This window comes from Antedon mediterranea, chromosome 4 (genome assembly GCF_964355755.1).
Source record: "Antedon mediterranea chromosome 4, ecAntMedi1.1, whole genome shotgun sequence".
In the NCBI taxonomy this organism is placed as follows: domain Eukaryota; kingdom Metazoa; phylum Echinodermata; class Crinoidea; order Comatulida; family Antedonidae; genus Antedon; species Antedon mediterranea.
Genome location: NC_092673.1, coordinates 28289939 through 28316300, shown reverse-complemented (window position 1 = coordinate 28316300; position 26362 = coordinate 28289939). Strand labels below are relative to the sequence as shown.

The 26362-nt window shown below is 34.2% G+C and overlaps 1 protein-coding gene across 2 annotated transcripts; it reads left to right on the top strand.

Moving 5' to 3' along the window:
• The first annotated feature begins 1369 nt into the window (after positions 1–1369).
• On the top strand, positions 1370–26362 carry LOC140047139 (MAM and LDL-receptor class A domain-containing protein 1-like). Of its 2 annotated transcripts, none has more exons than XM_072091976.1 (24): positions 1370–1905; positions 5564–5823; positions 6379–6543; positions 7374–7461; positions 8963–9292; positions 9592–9726; positions 11102–11239; positions 11484–11581; positions 12011–12257; positions 12863–12997; positions 13488–13631; positions 14160–14251; positions 14786–14959; positions 15310–15397; positions 15835–16470; positions 16980–17102; positions 20950–21141; positions 21472–21598; positions 22067–22092; positions 22783–22938; positions 23348–23602; positions 24417–24604; positions 24776–24896; positions 25397–26362. In XM_072091976.1, exons 1-24 carry the CDS (start codon positions 1833–1835, stop codon positions 25606–25608), a joined length of 4203 nt encoding a protein of 1400 aa, XP_071948077.1. In that variant the 5' UTR covers positions 1370–1832; the 3' UTR covers positions 25609–26362. The 2 variants fall into 2 exon arrangements, with proteins under 2 accessions (XP_071948077.1, XP_071948078.1); XM_072091977.1 differs by having other exon boundaries at positions 1371–1905; positions 16177–16470; positions 25397–26354.

The following is a 26362-nucleotide window of genomic DNA, read 5'->3' as shown; positions in this document are numbered from 1 at the left end:
GTTAATTGTACATAAATCAAATATGTGTAACAGAAAAAAATGACTAAAAAACACGAATTTCCTTTAAAATGGCCAAATACAACATTTGGAAAAATTCTGCAATAAAAACCAGAAATGACTCCCTAAAAAGTGAAAAAAAGATGATGGGTATACAGTGGATAATTTTTGCTATAGCATCATAAAAATAAAATTCTGAAGTTGAATAAAAACACCAGAAACGTAAAATACAAGTTATATTACCTATATTTAGTCATCTGATAACATATTTTACCAAATCGTTTATTTTTCATAGTTTTTTTTAAAAATGCCTCTATTTACAACATGTGTGTACAAAAGAATAGAGATTTTGATGTTTATTAACTATCCCCCACTGATAAGAAAATGCTTATTTTTTAAAAGATCGTGTACCACAAATAAAATACCAAAAAATTATGAAACATAGGCGAAGCTATGGATCGATATTGATTGGAATGTATTAACAATTATAATGTTTGCTCGCACCTGACATTTAATAACTTTTAGTTTAATATTTTTTCTTTAAATTACGTTTTTTTTTCGGTAAATTTCAGTCAAAAATAACTATTAGTCATATGTGAAACTAACATTTCCTTTCAAAACATTTCTAAACAATTTTTCAGGGCGGAAACAATAGATATATGTTTTGTTGTATTCTTGCATTATGCCTATTTATGGCATTCGGTCCCATCGGACAAAATTACCATACAATGCCAGGTCAACTCACCGTTCGGAAATTCCAAAGAATCATTTTTAACTTTAAAATACTGTACTTCGAGTTGTGCTGTTTCCTTATTATTACCAGGTGTGCGTCATTCTTCCTTCTACAGTTGCTATAGTAACGTATATAAATAATGTTCAATTTCAGATAAATGTTTACGTAAGTGATACGTGTAAACGTAGCCTGCTGCTGTATTTGTATCTGAAAGCTAAACGTGAACATTTATATACAATCATCAATCCCTTTTGATTATTATATACCTATTAATTCAGAAAATCACTAGGCCTACTACGAAGCATTTTATAGTAATTAGTATGCCTATTGAAATAATTGAAGATTATTTTCAATTTGATCACTGATTTGTTTCATTTCTCTTTATTTACAACTTCATTTTTAGTTTTTTAAGCAAATTCAAGCTATTAAATACAAATCATCACTCCAAGCAAGAAGATGAGTGTTATATTAACACTCATGTGTTGTTTGGAGTGATGATTTTAAATTGTTTTTCAGATTCGTGAAGGGACTTCCCCGTGTCCGTCTAATCAATACGCATTTTATAAATGCGGTGAACCATGATAAACTTTACGAGCGAGCGTAGGCAATTTTATGTTTGTTTGGTTTAGGTATAGTAGCTCAGGGAAGAAAGAGTGATACTAGCTCTCACCTCACCAGCTTGTAATGTGAACTTCCTCCTGCTGACATCATTGCCTACCTATGCGCAGTGTGTTACCACATTTGAGAGTATTTTGACGTATCTCAAATTTCAGGATAAATACACTAACTAAAGTAGTTCACTAGACTAGGATATTTTTCATTCGTACGTAGAGACAGCAGTTCAATCAACATTGACAGCAAACAATGCTTTCGTAGCTAGTGTTTCCACGGGTGTTTCCATCAATATTTGGATTACATAGTCTGTGCATACTAATGTAGGCCTATATGACAATCACGATGTTCTATTTAAACGTTTATAAGTTTTTCGAGCGCTAAACAGACGTTCATGAGAAGCAATTCGTTTTAAATATTCAGTGGCTAATATTTCGAATTGAACGAATTACGTACACCGCCGACGAACAGAAAGAATCCGTACCGTATCATGGGTGCTTTTCGGGTTGTCTTCGGTGGCATCTGTTTTCTTTTATCATCTTATTTCACAGATATCGTCAATGGTAAGAAACATTCCGTTATTATCATTTTATGTTACGTTATTAATCCATCGGTGCTAGCTCGCGTCGTCAATTATAAATTATTTTTATCACTCTTATATTTTATCATTGAGTTTTTATCGGGATATATTAGGCCCCTGGGAATATATATATCTCTTAGTATACGTATTACATTTATCATGCTCTATCTTTATACGAATCCCCGTTATAGAGACGTGGAGCTGTGCTTGCCTCTCAATCTCAAGGTCCGGGTTCAATCCTGACCCAGTGTTGTAACTAGCTCATGACTCTTTCAACTCCACTCCCTAAGCCTCAAATGAGACTTAGTTTTAAGCACGATAATTATAAAATAGTTTATGTATCCATCCTGTAATAATTGGCGAGTTTGTACTCTCTGTTGATAAACCGACTTTAGCAGAAAATAGAATATTGTACTACTGTACAAGCAATAAATATATCTTTGTGCTCTTGTAGTAAAAAAAACACGTACGTCTGACAATAATTGCCTGTTGATTATATTTTATTTATCATTGATTATTTATGAATGAAATCATCATTCACCAAAAATCGTCAAATAAACCTAATGGTTTAAAATTTAGTATTGCGGAAAATTAAACTTTTGCGACACATTTTCTTCAAAATCGTTTCCGCGTTCCACAAAAAAGTCTTTAATTGCATGCACCGAAAGGAAAACAAATAAATCTTGTTTCACTACGGGATATGATTTTCACGCTGCTGTTCTAGCCCGCTACGTCACACGAGATGACTCCTTTATAATAGATGAAATCAAGCAGCAGTTATAGTACTACACTTTGACATTTTTGCTAAACTGGAAACTCGACTATAATTTATAGGTACCAGCTGCATTTCTGGTATTTATGAGTCCCATGACAATACTGTATTTCGCTGTCAGATAATCATTGAATTATTATCAAAACAGTCCATGAAAGTTTTTGTTTGTAATATGATACTTCACACTTGCGTGATGAATTGACCCCCAGACTTGACCTTAGCAATAAAATAAACTAAATTGAGTCTGTTTCATATCAAAGTTATTCACTTCTGTAACAAAATTCACATTATAAAAAGAGAAAAGAAACGTTTAATTATAACTCAAAAACCATTGTCTGACCATGGATTAAAGAATAGAAGGATATGCATCGACGTGAGATCAAGGGTTCCTTGACTCTCGCCGACAGAGCTAGCGAGTCACAATGTTACAGTTTAATTAACCGCATGGTAACAACGAAACGGTCGCGTGCCTAATATATTGTTTACTGCACATGTGCAACGACATTTAACCTTGTTGGCCTCTGCCTCACGCCACTGCTGAGTATAATGTTTATTGAAAACAGTTATTAAATTACATTGTACGTTATTGTGAAGACCCTAGTGTAGGCTTACTTCATCAATATACCAGATAAAATACTATATTATTGTTTGGCTTAGAATTGTAGATGCTATAATTGTAATAATTAGTACAGGTTTCTGCCGCGATTGATCTACGCTAATGTTTTTATGACATTAAAGGAGCATTTTATGACCTGTAGTAGCCCTACATCTGAGACAATAACTATTTGTTGTCTCAGCCCTCAGCCTACATGTAAAATTACAAAATCAGCAAGGATACTAGGCCTGGCCTTCTAGGCTTACTAGTAAACCATATGATTTGCCGACATTGATACTGCCTAGGTAGGCCTGGTTAATATTAAGTGCAGTAGATACAACGTGTAATCATGATCTATATACTCACCGTTGTCTTACTTCTTGTGTGAATAATAATAGGTACTTCGTTTGTTCGTGATTAAGTTTGCCATGCGTGTACTTTTCAAAACGACCGCTAGGTGTAACGTATCGCAACTATACATAGCCAGCCAATCCCGGATCAGGGATCGCTGTTTTCATTCAATTATGCCCGGTGATTGGATGTGATGTGGATGACATAACCACTAGCCAATCACCAGGCACTAAAATTTAAATATAATTACATCGATAATTAAGGAGATTTATGAAGAAACCACTGCTTAGCCATATATTAAAAACACGATTGTTCTATGTGTGGACACCGGACACGCTAACAACATACATGGTCAAATGCATAATTTAATATTCTATAGATTAACGCAATTTTTACAGAAGATGGCAGGCAAATAATGATAATTCAAATATAAAAATTGCATATTTTATTAATATTACCAACTACTTAAAATTACCAGTCGTAAGCCGTCAGCAATACATTTTTGTTGTCAATTAATCATCGACGCAGACATGTCAATAGAACATTCAGACTGCGCATACGATTTCTACATGGTTACGTTTTGGTCTAAAAAAATGTAGCAGTTGATTCGCAGCGTTCTACAGAGGGCCGCGGTTAGAGACACGGAGTTCAATGTTTGATTGGCAGCAGTGCTTTAGTATAGGCAAGCGCGTTGTAAAATCGTTTGATGTCGCCGTCGATGCATATCCTTCTAATTCTTTTATCCATGGTCTGACAGACAATTGAAGTATTTTTTGCTTTTAATTACATTTTTTCCGGTAAACTAACTAGTATTATGTGACAATAAAATGACACATTCAAAAACAAATTTGAAATAAAAAATATTTTTCAGAGGGACAATAATTTTTAAAACTGTTACGTCAATAAGAACAAAGAAGAAATAAGAACTTTTTAACTTATATTTGCTTTGCTATTCATTTTCGACAATTATCATACAATTATGCCCAATCATAATTAGGCCTTTACCGTGTCTTCTTCCGTTCTTTTGTCCGTTGATTTATGTCTTACGGCTCGTGACTGCAATGATCGTCTTCATTTTTCAACCATGGCGGAGATTTTACCTGTGCCACCACAAAATTGTTTTACGACGAAAATCATTGGTTAAAATACGTTCATATATTTATCAGAGCCTATTAATGGAGTTAATATACGAACGTAATTTTTTAACACAAATTTTCTTTTAAATAGTTTTCGTAGCAACAATTTTGACGTCATCGTAATGAACTACTAACCAATCAGAATTAACTGGAAGGGCGTGTGTGCGCAAACTATCTTTGGTGGTTGTTAATGTTGTGGTGGTTTGTGCGCGTGGTGTTAGGCTACTTGACTAGCTCGTTCCGTGTGTTATTTTCTGTGTTGAAATAAAGTGCATGAATTAATAATTTATACTTAGTCCATGGTTATGCAATTTGTATCAAATTGCGACTAAAGTCCGAAATTGTGCAAGTGGATGAATTAGCTAGGCCCTGCATGCTGGGTGGGTATAACTATGCCTACCTAGCTAGGCCTACCTTTTACTAAGCTAGACCCTAGTTTATGTTAGGCTAGTTGGTTGCTGTCTGTATGTTTACAGTGTGAGTACAACACATTTACTATACTATGTCTAGCTAAAAAGTAAGAGTATTTATGTAGTGAAGTAGGCCTATAGAACTTAGCATACAGATGAACAAATGTAGGCTAGGCCTGTAGTAGGACCACCTACAGTAGGTACAGACTGGCACTACCACATAGTATATGTGAATATTATTTTTCATGTTCTCTGAAAGAGAATCACTGACAAAAATAATATGAGACATTAGTTAGGTTGGCACAAACATGATATTATTTAAAATCCTGACCCACTATCTTTCTGAAGTTTTAACAATATAAACGCACTTTTTTCAGGCACTGCCAAACCACTGACCTGTAATTTTGAAAGTGCAGACAGTCGACTATGTCAATGGCAACAAATGTCTGCAGATGATTTTAATTGGACACCGCAGAGTGGACAGACTGCCTCATCAAACACTGGTCCTCGATATGGAGACCACACTTACGGTTCATCATCTGGCCACTATCTGTACATTGAAGCAACTAACGTCGATCCTAATGCCAACGCCCGTATAATTAGTCCTGTTATAGATCCTTTGGATTCTACATGTGCCGTAAGAAATTTGATAATTTCATTTCGTACATATAACAACATACCTCTGTGTGACACCACTACAAATTAATTCTAGCCAATCAAAAACGAAACCATATGCATGCATGATTTTTTTTCTTCCAACTCCTTTTCTGAGAGTGAGACAAATTTACTTTCTTGAATTCTACTTTCTTAAATTATCTAAAAAAATGTATTTAAAGCAAAAAATACTTAACTTGTCTATCAGACAATGGTTTTTGGTTAAAATTAACCATTTCGTTTGGCTTTTTATAAGTGAAATAATTATTTTCTGGTTTTTTTTTTACAGAAGTGAATAGCTTTATTAAAACTGCAAAATTGCCTATTTAAAGTCTGATTTTATTAATATTCATTTTTCATGTTTTTGGGGGAAAATACATCTTTAAGAGTTGTCAAAACAATATAGACTATCTGATATTCTTAACCACACAAAACTCTTAGAAAGTAGGAAGCCTTTTGCTTTTTTCCCCTCCTGACTTTTGTGTCATTTTCTAGATGCTTTAGGCCTACTAATGCTAGAAAGTATATTCTGTTATAGATGACGTACTACTACAACATGTATGGACAACACATAGGGTCTTTACACGTTTACGTAGTCGTTGCTAGTGATCAAAGTGAAAGTGAAATCTGGAGCATAGCCGGAACTAAAGGATCATCTTGGATAGGACAAACCTTAATATTTAATGTGACTTACAAATTCCAGGTAAAGCATTTAATTTGATTGCTAATATAATAATATCCTGGATTTATATACCGCCTAATGTTGTGAAACCTCTAAGCGCTGAACATTATTACTCCAGTCAATTTTTTTGGATCAAACACATATGCAAACATACTCCCATAATGCTAGTAATCAGCGCAAAGTTGTGTCTTGATCTAACCGGGTTCCCATTTAAACACCTGGGTGGAGAGAGGCAAACGTAAGTAAAGTATCTTGCCTAAGGATACAAGCAATGCGGCGATAGTTGGATTCGAACTTCGATCTCACGATCAGTAGTCGAACGTCCAACACAGTGCACCACATGCCCTTACTAATAGCAATGAAAAGCTTGCACGTTTCATGATGGGGTAATGATGATAAACCAACATGTCAATTCCAAATTATTGATCTTTGTATTAGTGCATGTCTACATATCTTCCACAATACATCATACTATATCAACTATTTAACGGGTCAACTCAGACAAAACGTCTTGATTCGTTGGTGCTAATTGAATTGTGATAGCGCCGGGTGTTGTTTTTAGGTCGTCGGAAGAACTTTAAACAGGTTTAATCCTCTCCTCCCGATGAGACGACTGGTCGGGCCTCGTCGTACGACGCTGTCTGGGTTGGCCTTTAGATGCCAAAATGTATAATATCTCTTCCCTCGTCCAATATTGCATAAAAAGACTAAGGTTCCATAAATTAGATAGTGCAAAAAGAGTTTAATAACTTGTTTAAAATGGTTGGCTGGTCTCTTTATCATCATGTTGGACGTTCAAAAGTCTTCATGAAAATAATGTTATGAATAAACCATCATAATTTTTTTTAAAGGTTATTATCGAGGCTGTGCGTGGCTCAGGCTACGCAGGCGACATAGCAATTGATGACATTTCATTTTCAAATACATGTGAAAAGTTTGGTGCGTATAATATTAATTTCATTTCATTTCATTTCATTTTATTGCATATCAAAATCGCAGCCAATGGCTGAATTACATGATACTTACAAATATAAAAACATTTAAAACAGGCATAAAACAGTATATAAAGTTCACATAGAAATCAAAGAACAAATAAAAGTGGAATCAAATATATTGCACAAGAAAAATACATAAAAATACAAATTTAGCTAAAATTTATCTACAAATTTAAACATTTTAATTAAATAAGGGAAATATGGAAATTGATTATTTATTTACAAGATTATGAAATTTGATAAAATTAGAAAATGTGAAAATTATGGAGTTATTAAGTTATTTACAGTAGTATTATATTTATTTGTACATATTCACATATTATGTTTAATTTATTTATACGTCTTCAAAAATGTCTTTAGTTTTACTGAGTTAAAATCTATCTCTCATTAAGGAGGTGTGTAAGATAAAGCTTAGGGCTATTATAGTATCGGTTTGTTTTACATAGGGGCTCAACAAATTCTTTTCTTTTCCTAAGTCTAACAGAAAGCTCAGGATTTCTAATAAACCAATCCTTGAATTTATTAGATGTAATACAATCTGTAGCAAATTTACGACATATATTTTCGCGGCGTTCATCTAGTCGTTTAATATTCAAAATGTTAAGGGAAGTGTTGTAGTCTTGGTAATCTTTACCCAAAATTATCTTACATGCACGTTTTTGCATGGACTCTATGGCATTTGTCTGCGCAACAGTAAGACTAGAGTGCCATACTGGTATTGCATACTCGAAAATTGGTCTAACATATGTGGTGTAAACTTGGGCAAGGTCTTCAAAAGGAATCCCAAACTGTTTTAAAAGGCTAAGCATGTGTAGACGTCTTCCTCCATTACTAAGGATATGGTCAACCTGGACATCAAATTTTAAATCATCCTGGATGAAAACACCGAATATTTTTGCATAGTTAACTGTTTCTAATTCACAGCCATTTATGTTGATAGGTGTCATATAGGGTGGCGACTTCATGAAACAAAATTTAAGTTGTTTGCATTTTGATGGGTTCAATTGAAATTTGTTCATGGTTGCCCATTCGACCAAATCATCAACATCATGTTGTAGTGTAGACGTTGCATTAGAGTTAACTACCTCGCCCAGTGAAAGATCATCAACGAACTTCCACTTTTCACAGATTGCTTCTTTCACAGCATCATTGATGGCGGCACGGAACACAATTTCTCCAAGCTTAGTACCTTGTGGCACACCACAGGATAAGGTTTCCCAGTCTGACAAAGATTAATATAGAGATAGATATTTTAATGACGACGTAGGTCAAGTTAGGTCATGTCAATTAATTGAAGTTAAGACATACTTTTGTTTATACTTATCATACTTTATCGTCATATCATATACTTATATTTTTCTCCAGAATAGCCTTAATGAAAATACCTAAAGTTGTGTTCTTTTAAAAATTGATTATTATCATTATAAATGTTTTAATTTGTACAGGGAATGGAAGCCTGCGGATTGTCAAACATCAACAATCTTCATACACCAACCAAGGTCGTATTGACGTCTACATTAATGGTAACTGGCGCTCCATTTGCAATCGTAATTTCGACCTTGAAACGGATGGAATTGTAGCCTGTATTCAACTGGGGTACCGAAAGGCTGATTCAAGTCCAACTGAGTACCTAGTTTTTGATGATCAAGACCCAATAATTGATAACATTCAGTGTTTCGGAAATGAGACTAGTCTGTTGGATTGTGGGAATGATGGAGTGGGAGTCATCAACACTATTTGTGATGCTACTACTGTTGTCAACTTAAAGTGTAGTGGTACGTTATATTCTCTTCTTTTTCTCTCTGTCCTCTAATATTTAAACATAAATTTAGTTATTTTGAAGACAGTACCTGTTTTCCTTTTTTGTATTGACCCCAATGGGAATTGAAAATGTTGCAGGGTTTAAAAATGGTGAACTGAAGTGCTGTACCAAATGGCAGGAGGCTTGAGGTTGCCGGGCCGACTGCCTCTAACATTATTGTTGTTCCATTTATTTCAAGCATTTGCCCATTTTTATTACACGTACAGTTAGTAAAAAAATTTTAATTTTCTGATGATTGTAATACATTTTTAGATATCATTGACCGGTGTGAGGACATCGGTAATGATGCCTTTCCCTGTGACAACATCCATTGCGTCCCCTCGGGCGAAAAATGTGATTTTGCAAATAATTGTGGTGACAATTCAGATGAAGAACGGTCAATTTGTGGTAAGTCTGTTTGGTTTTTTTCAAGGCTTTGTAATCATTTATTATTTTCATCATAATTGTCATCATTTAAAAAAATGTCATCATCATTGTTGTCAACATCATCATCATTGTTGTCAACATCATCATCATCATTGTTGTCAACATCATTATCATTGTTGTCAACATCATCATCATTGTTGTCAACATCATCATCATAGTTGTCAACATCATCATCATTGTTGTCAACATCATCATCATTGTTGTCAACATCATCATCATTGTTGTCAACATCATCATCATAGTTGTCAACATCATCATCATAGTTGTCAACATCATCATTGTTGTCAACATCATCATCATTGTTGTCAACATCATCATCATCATAGTTGTCAACATCATCATCATTGTTGTCAACATCATCATCATTGTTGTCAACATCATCATCATTGTTGTCAACATCATCATCATTGTTGTCAACATCGTCATCATTGTTGTCAACATCATCATCATTGTTGTCAACATCATCATCATTGTTGTCAACATCATCATCATTGTTGTCAACATCATCATCCTTGTTGTCAACATCATCATCATTGTTGTCAACATCATCATCATTGTTGTCAACATCATCATCATCGTTGTTGTCAACATCATAGTTGTCAACATCATCATCATCATTGTTGTCAATATCATCATCATAGTTGTCAACATCATCATCATTGTTGTCAACATCATCATCATAGTTGTCAACATCATCATCATTGTTGTCAACATCATCATCATAGTTGTTGTCAACATCATCATCATAGTTGTCAACATCATCATCATTGTTGTCAACATCATCATCATTGTTGTCAACATCATCATCATTGTTGTCAACATCATCATCATCATTGTTGTCAATATCATCATCATAGTTGTCAACATCATCATCATTGTTGTCAACAACATCATCACAGTTGTCAACATCATCATCATAGTTGTCAACATCATCATCATTGTTGTCAACATCATCATCCTTGTTGTCAACATCATCATCATAGTTGTCAACATCATCATCATAGTTGTCAACATCATCATCATAGTTGTCAACATCATCATCATTGTTGTCAACATCATCATCATTGTTGTCAACATCATCATCATTGTTGTCAACATCATCATCATTGTTGTCAACATCATCATCATTGTTGTCAACATCATCATCCTTGTTGTCAACATCATCATCATTGTTGTCAACATCATCATCATTGTTGTCAACATCATCATCCTTGTTGTCAACATCATCATCATTGTTGTCAACATCATCATAGTTGTCAACATCATCTTCAACATCATCTACTGATGCTATGAAATTTAATTTAATTGATTAAATTTTATTTTGATATTTTTCCAGAAATGTATCCTGGTAGAAACAGCTTCCAAACCGATTTTGGTGAATGGGCAAATGTAGTTACAAATGGAATTGATTGGTCAAGAACATATGGTCAATCATCCATCGTTGGACCATCTGCAGATCACAATGACCAGACAAGTATGAGTATTTTATTGTTTCTTAATATTTATTCAACCAATCGGGAATAGTCCCTCTCTAACTTTTTCTTGTTGATTTATACCCTCATGTTATAACTTCCTTGAAATTGATGGCCTAACTTAAGCCGATTTTCCACTTCCACTTTCCAAACAAAATAATCTATTCAAAGTCTGATTTAATTAATCTTCATTTTTCTTGAAAACAATACAATTTTAACATTTTATTTTACATTACTTTTTTACAGCTGGTTACTTCCTTTTACTTGATGCTTCTTCGAATGTTGGGAAGAAAGCTCAACTTTGTTACGAAAGAAAGTTTGAAGCAAACTCCATAGATTGCTCTGTAAGTTGTGTTTTACGAATTTTAATCATCATTAATTGAAGGTTAAAAGTTTAAAACATTACTATATTCTATGTTCAATTTGAAATTCTATCCAGGCTTTGATTTTTTATCATAGAAAATATTAAATTTTTTTTGTTTGCAATTATGATATTGTTCACACATTTCAAACTTAAAACAACAGGCACTACTTTGATTGCTAAGAACTAGTATTTATATAATATGAAAGAAAAGGGTTTATACATTTGTTTGTTATACACATTTTTGATACTCCACAAACAGGGTGGGTATTTTTTCTAGTACTGTTCTATAAATATTTCTTTCAATAAAAGTTTTTTTTATTGTTGATTTGTCAGGATTTTTTTTACATTATGTATCATCATCCAATATTAGTTATTTTGTGTCAATATTTTAAAAATACTTGTTTTTAAGGTCCGATTTTATTATTATCGAAACATTGCGACTGCAGGAGAAATTAGTTTAATACTACGAACAACATCACCATCGGATTTATGGACAATCTCGTCTACGTTTGCTTCTTACAGCCAATGGGGCTATGAAGACATTAGTATCAATGCCTCTGAATCTTTCCATGTGTGTTTTGAGGCTGTTATCCCTACTACAGAAAATGGTTATTTAGGATTGGACGATTTATCTCTGACTCCAGGATGTATCATTGGTAAGCTTGGTTTTAATTAATTTATTCCATAAAACTAAGGATGTGTACAAATATGTCATCAAAAAGTTATGGAAAAGGAAACTAAAAATAATCAAAGCTTTTAAACCGAGACCCTTAAAAACAATAAGGTAATAAGAAGTTATTTATATCAATAACAATAAAAACAAAAAAATAAATTACTTTAGATGACAGTGAAATATGTTTGAAATTGAGATAAGTTGACCAATTTACTAATGTAACTATTGTTACACAACTCACAGGCACAAAACCTAAACAGTAATAGGACTTTAGAAAGCATCCCACAATACAATGTAAAAAATTGACTTCTGCAGTGGAAATACCATATTTATTTGAATAAATCAGGGGGATTACCACCTATCTAATAGGGCAGATCATTACTATTTGTAATCGTTGGCTACATGTGCCTAAAGAAAAGAAAAAAATTAAATACAGAGTCGTTACCATTACAACCTGGGGGGTGTTGAGTGGGGTTTATTCAAAGCTGGGTGTTTACACAAATTACAGTAATTGATTGTGAAATGCTATAACTATCATTAATTGAATCATTAAAAGTTTAAAACAGTACTATATTCTATGTTCATTAGCTTCGGATGAATGTGAATTGACAGGGCCAATATTTACATGTGATGATGGTCTTTGTATTCATTATGATTACATATGTGATCATATTCATCATTGCTTTGATGCATCGGATGAGAATGCCACACTATGCGAAGACCGTAAGTTACATTTTGTGTTTCTCAACATCACATACACTATACAAACAATACAGTAGTATACTTTTGTAAAAGGTCACAATATCCCTGAACAATCAATGAATGAAAATGACATATTTTTATCATTGGTCGTTCGAAGCTCTGTGAAGTGAGTGAGTGGCCGAACGGTTAATTAAGACAGTGGAACCGTAATTAAGTTTTGGTCGTAGAACCAGTCTTCTCGGATATTAACTATAAATCGTACAGTAGGTCTAGTGTACGCATCTAGCTCATGTGCACTTTAAAAGACCTAGTACATCTTACGAGACAAGTAGGGGGTTACCCGGGGGTAGTCCACACACACACACAGCCACTGTCACACTAATTGTGCAATTTGGACTGTATCGTTTTAGAGGTGTTTACCACTTGTTGGTCCCATCCTTCACTAATGTACATCTTAGTGAGAAGTTAAATAAATAAATAAAAATATAAATATATATTCTTCTTTGTTAAGATGTTGGCTATTGCACATTTGAAAACGGTTTTTGTGATTGGAAACAAAGTGTAGAAGACGACTTGGAATGGATTATGAATTCTGGTGGTACACCGTCACAGGGCACAGGACCATCCGTAGACCATACACTTGAAAACCAGTTTGGTGAGATTTCATATTTTACTGTGTAGTGCATCATACACAGATCAAATGTTGTACAAGTCTTAAACTCTGTCTACACTATCAAACTTATGTGACAAAAAAAATATGATATCCACTAAAAGTGCTCAAGAGTCAAATGGCCGAGCGGTTAAGGCAGGGGCGCCGTTTACCGTACCTAAAGAGCCAATATCGGCAAGGGTTCTGGTGGAGGAACAAGTCTTCTCGGATAAGGACTATAAACCGTAGGTCCAGTGTACACAGTTATAACCTGTGTGCACTTTAAAGAACCCAGTTTATTGGAGAAGAGTAGGGAAATACCCCGGTGAACTGGTTCACAAAATAGCCCCTGTATCAAGGGGATTACCACCTATCTGATAGGAGACATAAAATAAAAAAATAAAGACAGAAATAAATAAATAAAAATAATACATTTTTTGTTGCTTTTACATACTTTTTTTGTATTTAAAGGGTTGTCAGTGTTTAGAGTCGACCTCATTAAAAATGTTCAATAATAATTATATTTTTTTAAAGGTTCATATGCCTATCTTGAGACTTCTTACACAAATGATGGAGACTATGCAGACCTTGTGAGTCCGTGGTTGTACTATAGTGACTCGTGTGATGTAAGTATTTCACCCATTTTATTTAGCATATTAAAATAATTTCATTTTAAAGGAATGAGACACGAATCATCCAGCAATATAAACAAAATCCAATTCAGATACTGTATTTTTAGAAACTTGTTTTTTAGGGATATATTCTAGTATTCTAAATTTGTTTTTGAATTTGTTATTTATTTATACTGGGTAACCTTTTCAGTAAAAGACTTGTCTCCCAGAGGTCACAGTTATGATCAGTGGCTATGATGTACTAGTACAGCGGGGTAACCCCCTACTTGTCTTGAAAAATTTACTAGCTTCTTTAAAGTGCGCATGAGCTAGATGTACACTGGACCTACGGTTTATAGTCCTTATCTGAGAAGACTTGTTCTACCACCAGAAACAATGGAGCGAGTGAGCCTCGAACCCTTGCTGATTGTTTGATTTTAAAAAAAGAAGAAAGGAAAATAGGGAGAGTTGAGTTACTGCAGTTGATCTAATTTTAATAAAAATAACAGAAAAAAGTATGCAAATTAAAAAGTTACTTTTCCTTTGCAGCTTCGCTTATATTTTCATATGGAAGGACAAGATGTAGAACATCTAGAAATTGGAACATCCACAAGAACTTCTGCATCTCCTACATTTAAAACAGAGAGATTCTCCAGAAATTTCTGGAGGTATACTTCGTTATCTGCTGCAGATAATAATGTACCTATAAATACAGACTTCCAGGTATGATTTCAAAGGTTGCGAATGGCTGCAGTTTTAAAAGCTTGGAAAAAATATGTGCAAATTGTCTTTTTATTGATTTTCTGACAACTACCCAAATATCCACCACCTCCCACCTCCCTGTTTTCAGGCGCTGATTTAAGCGGGGTCTAAACAGGCTTTAGAGTTGAGTCAACTGTACATGTACATTACTATAAAGCTCTATCTACACTATCAAACTAGTTTTGAAAAAAAAGTGTGATGGCCTCAAATATGGTAGTGATATGAGATAATCATGTCCATATATAGGCACATTTTTTTGTCACATAAGTTTGATAGTGTAGACAGAGCTTAAGACTTTGTTGTTTTTATAGTTTATTATCAGGGCGACAGCAGATGGACCTATGGGGGACATTGCAATTGATGACATCTCCCTGTCAGCAGGCTGCATTTTAGCCCCAGGTATGTTGATATACGAGTGATGTGAGTAGGCCTAGCTCTTTTGACAGCAAAATGTTCTTCCAACTGTTTATAGTACATATTTCATAATTATAAACTTGAAAAGAAAAATGTTTTTATCAATTTATTTCTATCATACACATTAATGCCGTGGTAGTGTAGTCATACCACCATATACAAAATTTTATACAAACAGCGCTCCCTCACAATGTATAAAATCAATGATGCATAAAAAACAAATTCACGACAAGCAAAGATTAATGCACTGCTTGTGATAATGTTGATGTTACCAACAAAATAGCACACACATTGGGGTACAAAACTGGCACCTTATCTTATACCTAGTCAGTGGCATAATGAAAACGGATTGAAATTTGTTCTTGTTATTTCACTACTGTATAGATCTGGGAATAATTGTAGGTTTTGGTAATTTATTTCAGATTTAACTACCAAAATACCAACAACTACCAACATACCAACAACAACCAACATACCAACAACAACCAAAATACCAATAACAACCAAAATACTAACAACAACCAAAATACCAACAACTACCAACATACCAACAACAACCAAAATACCAACAACTACCAACATACCAACAACTACCAACATACCAAAAACAACCAACATACCAACAACTACCAAAATACAAACAACTACCAAAATACAAACAACTACCAAAATACCAACAACTACCAAATTGACAACAACTACCAACATACCAACAAACCCACAACATTCTACAATGTTTACAGTTCCATTAATGTCAACTGCAGGTCGGTCAACTTCAACTGCAAGCCCGTCAACCTCAACTGCAAGTTGGTCAACTGCAAGTCGGTCAACCACAACTGTAAGTCTCCTAACCTCAACTACGAGTCAGTCAACTTTAACTGCGAGTCCCTCAATCTCAACTGCGAGTCGGTCAACTTCAACTGTGAGTCGGTCAACCTCAACTGTAAGGCCAACCAAACCTACAGAGAAGCAACGCTTTACTACAAGTGTTTCAAAAACCAAAAAAACAATAACAAAAACAATGTGCAAGTTCTACATTGAGACCGAGGAATCTTTTTGTAAGATAGCAATATTTCTTTTTGCAGCTTTGTGTGTCAATTTTACTAAACAATTTTTTCTCCAATGTTACAAATAAAATGCTGGATAACAAAACCAAGTGCACTTATTATTTATATATAGAGATTATATTAAGCTGACTGTTCACCGTCCCAGACACACTTAGTAACCAGTACATAAGCAGCCTATAACACCTTATACGCTCCTACCTAAGCCTAATTTTTATCAGTGTTTTTGGCAGTATATTAAAGGCTGCTGTACATTAGGTGAATTATTGGATTGCCTGGGCCTTAAGCTCGGTCTACACTATCAAATTAGTTTAACAAAAAAACTGTGAGTGCCCAAACATGGTAGTGATATGCTTAAATATGGTAGTTATATGACATCATCATGTCCATATATGGGCACATCACATTTTTGTTGTCACATAAAGTTTGATAGTGTAGACAGAGCTTTATGTTTTACCCATTTGACCTTACATGACCTTTGTTTGATTGAATATTTTTTTCAGCCTATGACATAAGTTGCAATAAGGATTTCAACATGATAATTACAGTTACAGTAGGTGATAAGATCTGTTCCTGGACGATTAGAAGCTTTACAGAAAGTGACAAAATCCAAATAAAACTAAACGGTATTGTACTTACTTTATCCTTTTATATTATCTAAAGATGTATTGTTCCCCAAAAACATGAAAAATGAAGATTAATAAAATCAGACTTTAAATAGACCATTTTGCAGTTATTCACTTTTGTAAAAAAAAAAACCCAAAATATAATTATTTCACTTATAAAAAGACAAAATAAACAGTTAATTTTAACCAAAAACCATTGTCCGACAATTTAAGTATTTTTTGTTTTCAGTTATTTCTTTTTTTAGGTAAATAATTGTTTTTTCGATCCAGTTTTTGGTCAAAGTGAATAACTATTAGGTGAATAAAAAATGTGAAAAATTAAAAATGTTTAGGGGGACAATATATCTTTAAGTTAAAGGGCTAATAATAACTCACTAGACATTAAATTAAGTGATACCAACAGGGTTGGGGTTCTTCAAAATGGCAGTCATATATCTGTTTGATGGTTGTACGTAAAAAAAAAAAATATTTGCTTAAATTATATTTTTGATAGTTAACTTTGTCTTTGAACAGTTCGTTCGTTGTCCTGGGTGGTCGTAGAGGTGTAGCAGGTGAGATACATTAGTACTCATCATGATACGATACACAGGCATATACCATATCAACCCAGCGGTGCCTATCTCTTTTCTGGACCTGGCACGAGTTTTTGCTGGATGCTGTTGTTGGTTCTCCTGAACCGACGCCCTTGTGGGTGGCCAATCACCCTCCATGCTCTTAAAGGAGTTGATATGGTTACCGGTTTGGTCGCCGGTATGTGACCGTGGGTGTCTGTGTGGACTAGTACACCGTGGTAACCCCCTACTCTTCCGAAAGATGTACTAGGTTCTTTAAAGTGCACATGAGCTATGTGTACACTGGACCTACAGTTTATAGTCCTGATCTGAGAAGACTTGTTCTACCACCAGAACCATGGAGCGAGTGAGCCTCGAACCCTTGCAGATGTTATGGCTACGGAATTACAGTTCAACTGTCGTAACTGCTCGGCCACTCACTCACTCTCTAATTTGAACAGTTAGGTTTTAATTATCTTTGTCCTTAATTAATTGGGATGACAGTGTTCGATTGTTGTCTAAACCTCTGCCTAAGGTTCACTTGAGAGCAAGCATGAAAATATCCAACAAGAACAGAACGAAAGTCTTTAAGCCGCCACCAGTAAACAAGTGGATTAGCGAGGGTGTTGATCGTAGCAAACACCAATGTACTGTACGCAAAGCTCACGTTTTGACTGTTCAAATCAGAATAAAACTTCACTCCAAATAAAATGCAAATCACAAAAGCAGGGGAATAAAAAATGGCAAAGACTCCAATTAGAATCAAAAATGTTTTTAGAAGTTTTTTAGAACGTTCTAATTCTTGTGAGTTTTGCTGAACTATTACATTGTGTTGATACTTTATACTTTTGTAGATGTTGTAGTACAGATAACTTACTATGCAGAAAGTTAAAAAATAGCTAGTCATAAACACTAAACACGTTCTTTGTAGTCCAGCATATAAGTAAAAAAAAAAAGGTAAAATCCACAGGAAAGTGCACACAGCAATGCACCGTTTAATAGTCACAATGATATCGTATTGTAACGGCGCATAGACTAAAGCGATATACCTATCTGCAGCAACCGCAGTCAAGGTTAATAGAGAGGTAGTTCCAGAAGAGAAAAATGTCAAAGCTGGATCAAACATTTCTAATGAAAATGGCTCAACTTGTTCTTCAAATCCTGAAATAATTTCAACAGCTAAAGAACCACTTGAAATGACATCAGTCAATGCTAGTGATATTATAAACACATTCTGTTTCCTCCAAAGTGTTTTAGTAGATAAAAAAGTGATTACAACAATTATGTTTGTAATCATTGCATATAATCCTAAACAGAATATTATTACAAGGATCTCTGTTGGCGCTCTAAACGTTGATGTTGAACTTGTTGTATTCATACTTGGTAAGCTTACTCAGTCTTACTGGTATCTTTACTTAGTATTTCCCCTTCTCTGTAAAACTCACCATACAAATGCTCTCTTGGCGTTTTACTGGTAACTTTACATGGGTATTTCACATCATGTTCTCTTAGAGTTTTATGGGTATCTCAATAACCTTACCAACAGCATTAGTGGAGTTTTATATGTACAGGGTTTTTCAACAGGAGTAGTTTGTCTGGAAATCACAAATCACATTTGTTAATAAGCTTAAACTTAAAAGAAACCAGGCAAGAGTGAATTCCCTTCAAGAAATTATCAAGTTGTTGTTCACACAAATCATTAGCACAGTACCCTGAGCTGTATTACAATTTCGAGGAGTTGACTTGTTTGAAACAATTGGTAACAGGCTATGTTGTGCTGTTGCAACTGAATTCTACCAGGACTGACTGACACAACAATTCAGAGTCAAGGAATATAGAAACCAGAATAGAAATTTCCTAAATTAATTAGTTTTATTTAAAACTGAATGCATTTATTTATGTTATAATATTTAATTATGAAAATCAATTTAAATGAGTTGATTACAAATTAGACTACAACACTATAAATACTGTATGTAACATGAGAACACTATAAATACTGTATGTAACATGAGATGTATACTTTTTCATCTAGCAATGCAATTTTCTTAGTTCTATATGAGATGGCACTGTTACTATAGCTACTAAAATGGGGTCACCCCAATCAACTTTGGTTTCAATTTTTAACCTAATTTTGTGATATAATTTGTTAACCTTTTATCAAAATGTGCTGGATTTATATGAAACACTCGATTCCTAGGTTGACTGTATATTTCTTATAATAGTAATACATACTACTTTATGAAACCATTTATTCATTATTTCTGTTACAGTAAAATCCATATTAAGGGGACACTTTCAAACCAAACAAAATGTAATAGGAGTGTCCCTTAAATAAGGGTTGGCAATAGTGTTAAAACATATATTCTCCCTTTTTCACTTCACAGTCAAGTGTCTTAATAGGCGTGTGTCTTCTGAATAAGGGTGTCCCCTCAATAGGTGTGTCTTCTGAATAAGGGTGCCCCTCAATAGGTGTGTCTCCTGAATAAGGGTGTCCCCTCAATAGGTGTGTCTTCTGAATAAGGGTGTCCCCTCAATAGGTGTGTCTCCTGAATAAGGGTGTCCCCGCAATAGGGGTGTCCCCACAATAGGTGTGTGTCTTCTGAATAAGGGTGTCCCCTCAATAGGTGTGTCTCCTGAATAAGGGTGTCCCGCAATAGGTGTGTCTCCTGAATAAGGGTGTCCCGCAATAGGTGTGTCTCCTGAATAAGGGTGTCCCCTCAATAGGTGTGTCTCCTGAATAAGGGTGTCCCCTCAATAGGTGTGTCTTCTGAATAAGGGTGTCCCCTCAATAGGTGTGTCTTCTGAATAAGGGTGTCCCCTCAATAGGTGTGTCTTCTGAATAAGGGTGTCCCCTCAATAGGTGTGTCTTTTGAATAAGGGTGTCCCCGCAATAGGGGTGTCTCCTGAATAAGGGTGTCCCGCAATAGGGGTGTCTCCTGAATAAGGGTGTCCCCGCAATAGGGGTGTTTCCTGAATAAGGGTGTCCCGCAATAGGGGTGTCTCCTGAATAAGGGTGTCCCCGCAATAGGGGTGTCTCCTGAATAAGGGTGTCCCCGCAATAGGGGTGTCTCCTGAATAGGGGTGTCCCCGCAATAGGTGTGTCTCCTAAATAGTGGTGTCCCCGCAATAGGGTTGTCTTCTAAATAGGGTAGACCTATTACTGTATATTTGCATGATGCATGTTTTGGGGTTTTTGTTGTTTATGTACTGGGATTTTGTATTCAATAAAGCTCTCAATAATTATCATCAATTATTAATTATCCCTAATTATATTATTATTTTTTCTTTGTTAGGCATGAATCTTGCAGATGATGACCAGTTAACAGTTAAAGATGAAGGCAATGACAATGCTGTTAAATGGACTAAAGACAGGAAAGAATGGTCATCAAAAACGAATGTCGTCAACGTTATTTTCATTCTTACAAGTGACCGGTTGAAAAGAAATACAGAGGTTGACATGCCTGTGTATCAGTTGGACATTGAAAGTAATTTATTTAATTTTTTTTTATGCTTTTTCCTTTTTTAACGGTCAAATGCATCATGAATTAGGTGAACATTATGATTTACTGTCATCTATATTATTGGAAAAAAAATACACACATACACTTTGCTTCTACACATTCTACAGAAATTGTAATTAAACTTCAACCGCCCCCATGGTTCATACCTTTTTTGTTTGTTTTGTGGGTCAGAGGGGGGTTAGAGGTTCCCTCCATGGTTTTTGGACCTTTTAGTTTTGTTTTGAGTGAACTGTGTCTAAAAAAATTCTAACCATCAATGTAAATAATACCATTACTATTCTTCATTTTGTATAGGTCTCATAGAAGATGATCCACACAATTTCCCTGTACCTGCAATTGCTATAATTGTAATTGTACTCATTGTTGTAGCTCTCACTGTTTTAGTGCTCATTGTAAAATTTAAGGGAAATAAAAGAAAACGGTAAGTTTTAAAAAAAAAGTGTCTGACTAGATGCCCTTCTTTGCTCCTTGACATAGCATGCACATTTTAAAGCACCTGGTCCAACGGTGCAGGTATTTTTGTAGAGGGTCAGTCCTATTGCCAATGGTGAGTTTTGAGGAGAAGGAGGGGGTAGGGGTAGGGGTAGGTGTAGGGGGTTACTATTGCTGGCCTATTTACACTATTTACTCATTTTAACGCTGCACTGTATTATATATGGAAAAAGGAAAACAACAACATTGCATATTTAAAATATTGATATTAAGTTTGCGGTACACCCCGTGTATTAGTTCTGAAAAGAACTGTTGAGTTTCTCGACGTTTCAATCAATATACTTTGATCGTCCTCGGGAGTGAGAATGCAGTTTTTTATTTTCTAGAAATAATTTTGTATGGACATTTTAATATGTTCTTATTCCTGATTTATTTGATATAATGGTATTTTTTACAGACAACCTGGATTGACTGTGCAGTACCGTAAGTCTGTTTTAATTTAATCCATAAATGGTATACCTCAATACATCTTGATTTAACTCAAGACTTAATTTTATCGAAAATCTTAAAATCAATGATTAAAAGTTGGTACTTTCTGGTACTAAAACTCTGTCATATCACTCCCATATTTGGGCATATCACTACAATGTTTGGGTACATCACATTTTTTTTTCAAACTAGTTTGATAGTGTAGACTTAAAATAGACTTGATGCCCACCCAAACTAGACAAAATATTTTGATAAAATAATGGACGAATGATCAAAGTTAAAAGGTGGAAATGTTCTATCTACACTATAAAACTTTTGTGACAAAAATGTGATGTGCCCATATATAGACATGATCATGTCATATCACTACCATATTTAAGCATATCACCACCATTTTTTGGAACATCACACTTTTTTGTTTGATAGTGTGGACAGTGATTTAATATTCATGTGGCAGATTCTCCAAATTAGTAACAGCCAAGAGCCTAATTTAACAGGCATAGATAGATGAGCTAGGGAGAATACCTCCCTGGATAAGCTACTGTATAAAACATTTTTAAACTTAAATTTTATTTAAACATCCAGATCATATGTCTCTAATCTTAAATTATCTGTGTAGGAAAACATAATTAATGTCTTTTTATAAATTCATTTTATTATTTGTGTTTTTTTTAAATTTTACAGAAAATGGCAATAATGTGCATGTACAAAATAATGATATATATAATGTACTAGGTCCAGCGGAACACCTAGTTGATGATGACTGTATTAAACACCCATATGATGTTGAATTGCCAAATGTAAACAAAGATGATGATAAGAACTCAAAGAGGATATCAGGTACAACGCTTTTCTACCAAAATAGGCTTATCAACAATTAAAAAGAAAAATAGAAACACCATGTTCAATAGAACATGAACCCAGTCAGCCATTTTGTATATAAACTAGTGTTATCTAGCTCACGTGTACTTTAAAGAACCTAGTACATCTTTCGAGACGAGTAGGGGTTACCCCGGTGTACTAGTATACACACAGCCACTGTCACACACTTATCATAACTCATCATGAGGGCCCCTTGATTGTCAGCATATGCTGTTTAGGGTTACCCTCTATCAATAAGGTTGAATAAATAAGGTTGAATAAATAAGGTTGAATAAATAAGGTTGAATAAAATAAATAAAAACGAAAGATAATCTTTCTAAATTCTATACTGCTAAATTCTAACTAATATTGCATTGTTTTTATCTAGCTAATGAATATGTAAAGATGGATGGCACAAATGTGTATGCACAAATGTTGCCCTCTATCAATCGACAACAACTGCCGACTATTTCTGGACCAAATGTGGCGAGCCTTCACAGACCAATACTACCACCCATTCACGCAGAACCAGAATACTTAGTTCCCAGCACACCACCTCCTAAGTATGAAGAGATTCAAATAAGGGGATTTGATAATTTTGCATATCATGGACATGAGGCTTTAGCAGCAAAGAACAATGGTGGTAGGTACAACGCCCCTTGAACAATCATTAAACTGACACTATCTTCGCACACCTGCAAAAAGTAACAAGTTGTAATTGTAACCAGGTTTGCATAGTGTGAAGACAATTTATCCCGAGATTTCACAGGGGTCCACAAACCGACAAGTTTTTGTTCCGGGATGTCCCAAGTTGTTAAACTGACCAATCATAGTAATCCAATACTGTAGAGCACAAACTATGCTTTCTCCTGGTTCATGTATCTGTGTGTGAAAACATGTAATAAGTCTGGAGATCAAACCATGTTAAAACTTGTAACAATATATGCAGATATGAAAAGGGTTTAAAGATGTGTGTGAAAAATAAAGATTAATAAAATTAGACTTTTAATTGGCCATTTTTGTATAATAATAAAGTTAAAATGAAAAATGAAAAGCGTGACCTAAATAGAATAGTCAAGACCACATCGCGTATAATTGGATCTGCACATCCGCCAACAGAGCAAACGGATTTTCAATGTTTTTTTAAAAAAACAAATGACAATAAATGATACTTGACTTATTCACTTCTGTAGAAAAAAAAATAACAAAAATAATCATTTTACTTATAAAAATACAAAAGAAATGGTTAATTTGAACCAAAAACTATTGTCTGACGGACAATTTAGGTATTTTTTGCTTTAAATTACATTTTTTCAGGAAAATAAGTTGTTTTTTTTTTATCTAGTTTGTGGTCAAAGTGAATAACTATTATGTTTTTTATTAAAATGGTATATTTCAACAAAATATTTTTTTTAGGGGACAATATAATGGTATTCATGATCTTTTATTCTCTTCAGATAAAAAAGTTTTTAAATTTTTGAAGAACATTGACCTCGACCGTCACGCCAAATCATTTAAAGATTCATTCGTAGTTTTTGATGACATTCCATATATAGAAGCGGAGGAATTAAAAGATATGGGATTGAACAAAACGGAGATTAAACGTTTTCTTCGAAACGCAAAAGAGGTTAAAAAACAAAAAATGGTATGTTATATATTTATTGGTATAAATGAACTGAATCGAGGGGACTTTTAGATTTTAGAAAAAAGTGTTTAAGTCAGTTCCAAACCTATGTACAGTAAATTCTAAATATCAGAACATGTTTATATTTATTGGTGGGATTGTACATATTGATATTTTGTCACAATTTTTCAGAGGGGTGCTTTTGACGATGTCACGGTGCCATCAGACTTCCTGTGTCCAATAAGCAGAAGCATAATGACCCAACCAGTAACGGCTGCTGACGGAGTTACTTATGAATTTAAAAATATTGATGGTAAGAACCAAACTAGAGGGCAAGACAAAGCCGTGACATTTTTTTCCCAAAGACTTTATCAAAAAATCTGAGAGTGCACCCAATTGGAAGCACTTTATGAATATTCACCATATAAGAGAGTTAAATGGCCGAGAGGTTACTGTACCTAAACAATATCATCATGGGTTCTAGGCCGACCCGCTGTCAGTTCCGGTGGTGGAACAAGTCTTCTCAGATAAAGACTAAACCGTAGGTCCGGTGTACACAGTTATATTATATAGTGTGCACATTAAAGAACCCAGTTCATCATTCGAGACGAGTAGGGGATTACCCCAGTGAACTGGTTCACAAAATAGCCCCTGTATCCAGCGATTTATTTACTACTGGTAATCCTTGGCCACATGTGCCTAAAAACATCAAATAAATGAGCTAGGCTATTTAGGACTATTTACTAGACAGACAGATATTTCTTGTATTGTATTGATACAAATTGGAAATTCTGTTTTGTTTTACATTGACAGCTTATCTTCAGTCCAAGATTACATCGCCGATAACGAAGGAGCCTTTGGCAAACAAGACATTGAGCCCAAACATTGAGATTGCTGACAAAATTCAGAAGTTTCAAATGAAAATTGAGAATGAACGAAGACGTAAACAACGTCAGATGAGACGAGAAGCATCGGATCTTGGGAACTCCAGACCACAGACACCTATGACTGATGTAGATTGCTAAGCTCAAAATCCATTGTGAACTATTGTATTGGTGCAGAGGAGACGCATTTGTATATTTTAAATGTATTCTGTGTTTGAAATATTTATATATATATATATCTAATTTTGCTATTAATTATTAAATTTCTTGTATCATTGTATAGAGTATATCAAGGTGCACATCAATATAAAGTGTATTGTAATTAATTGAGCCTAAGATTTTCTATTTGTAATTAATATTATGTTGACTAATAATTTTATCTAAATTAACTATTTTGTATACATAAATTTATTATATAAAATCTTGATAGTATATTTAGAGTATGGTAAGATGATGTTTCTTACTTTGTATTATTCGCAACGTTGATCGTTTTTTTAAATATTGTCATTACATTTACTCTAAATTTGTTCATTTATTGTTGTGTAAATTATATCAATTGTCAGTGTAATTTTAGTGGCAGAATGAATTTACTAGGGTTTTAAAATGATGCATGGCTTTTGTACTTATATATTTTTGTATATATTTTATTGCCGTTAATGATCAGTTAATAATTTAGACTTGTGTCCATTATGTACTTCCGGTAAACTGTGTACATATCTAAGCTTGCTGAATAGATATTATTTTTATAGTATGTTTATATATTTCACAACTTGTAGTGAGAATGTTTGTTTTGTGTAAATTCTCACTTAACTACTTAATAAAACAATTAGACTTAAATTTTAAAAATCAAGTTTAAAGTTTATTTACATAAATTAACACTCGTTTTTTAAGCTTC

Excerpts from the sequence above, each read along its gene's own strand:
- LOC140047139 (XM_072091976.1), top strand. The coding sequence starts at position 1,833 with ATGGGTGCTTTTCGGGTTGTCTTCGGTGGCATCTGTTTTCTTTTATCA. Across the intron at positions 9,293-9,591 it reads TGTCAACTTAAAGTGTAGTG|ATATCATTGACCGGTGTGAG; the intron begins GTACGTTATATT and ends ATACATTTTTAG. Across the intron at positions 24,605-24,775 it reads AGGTTAAAAAACAAAAAATG|AGGGGTGCTTTTGACGATGT; the intron begins GTATGTTATATA and ends ACAATTTTTCAG.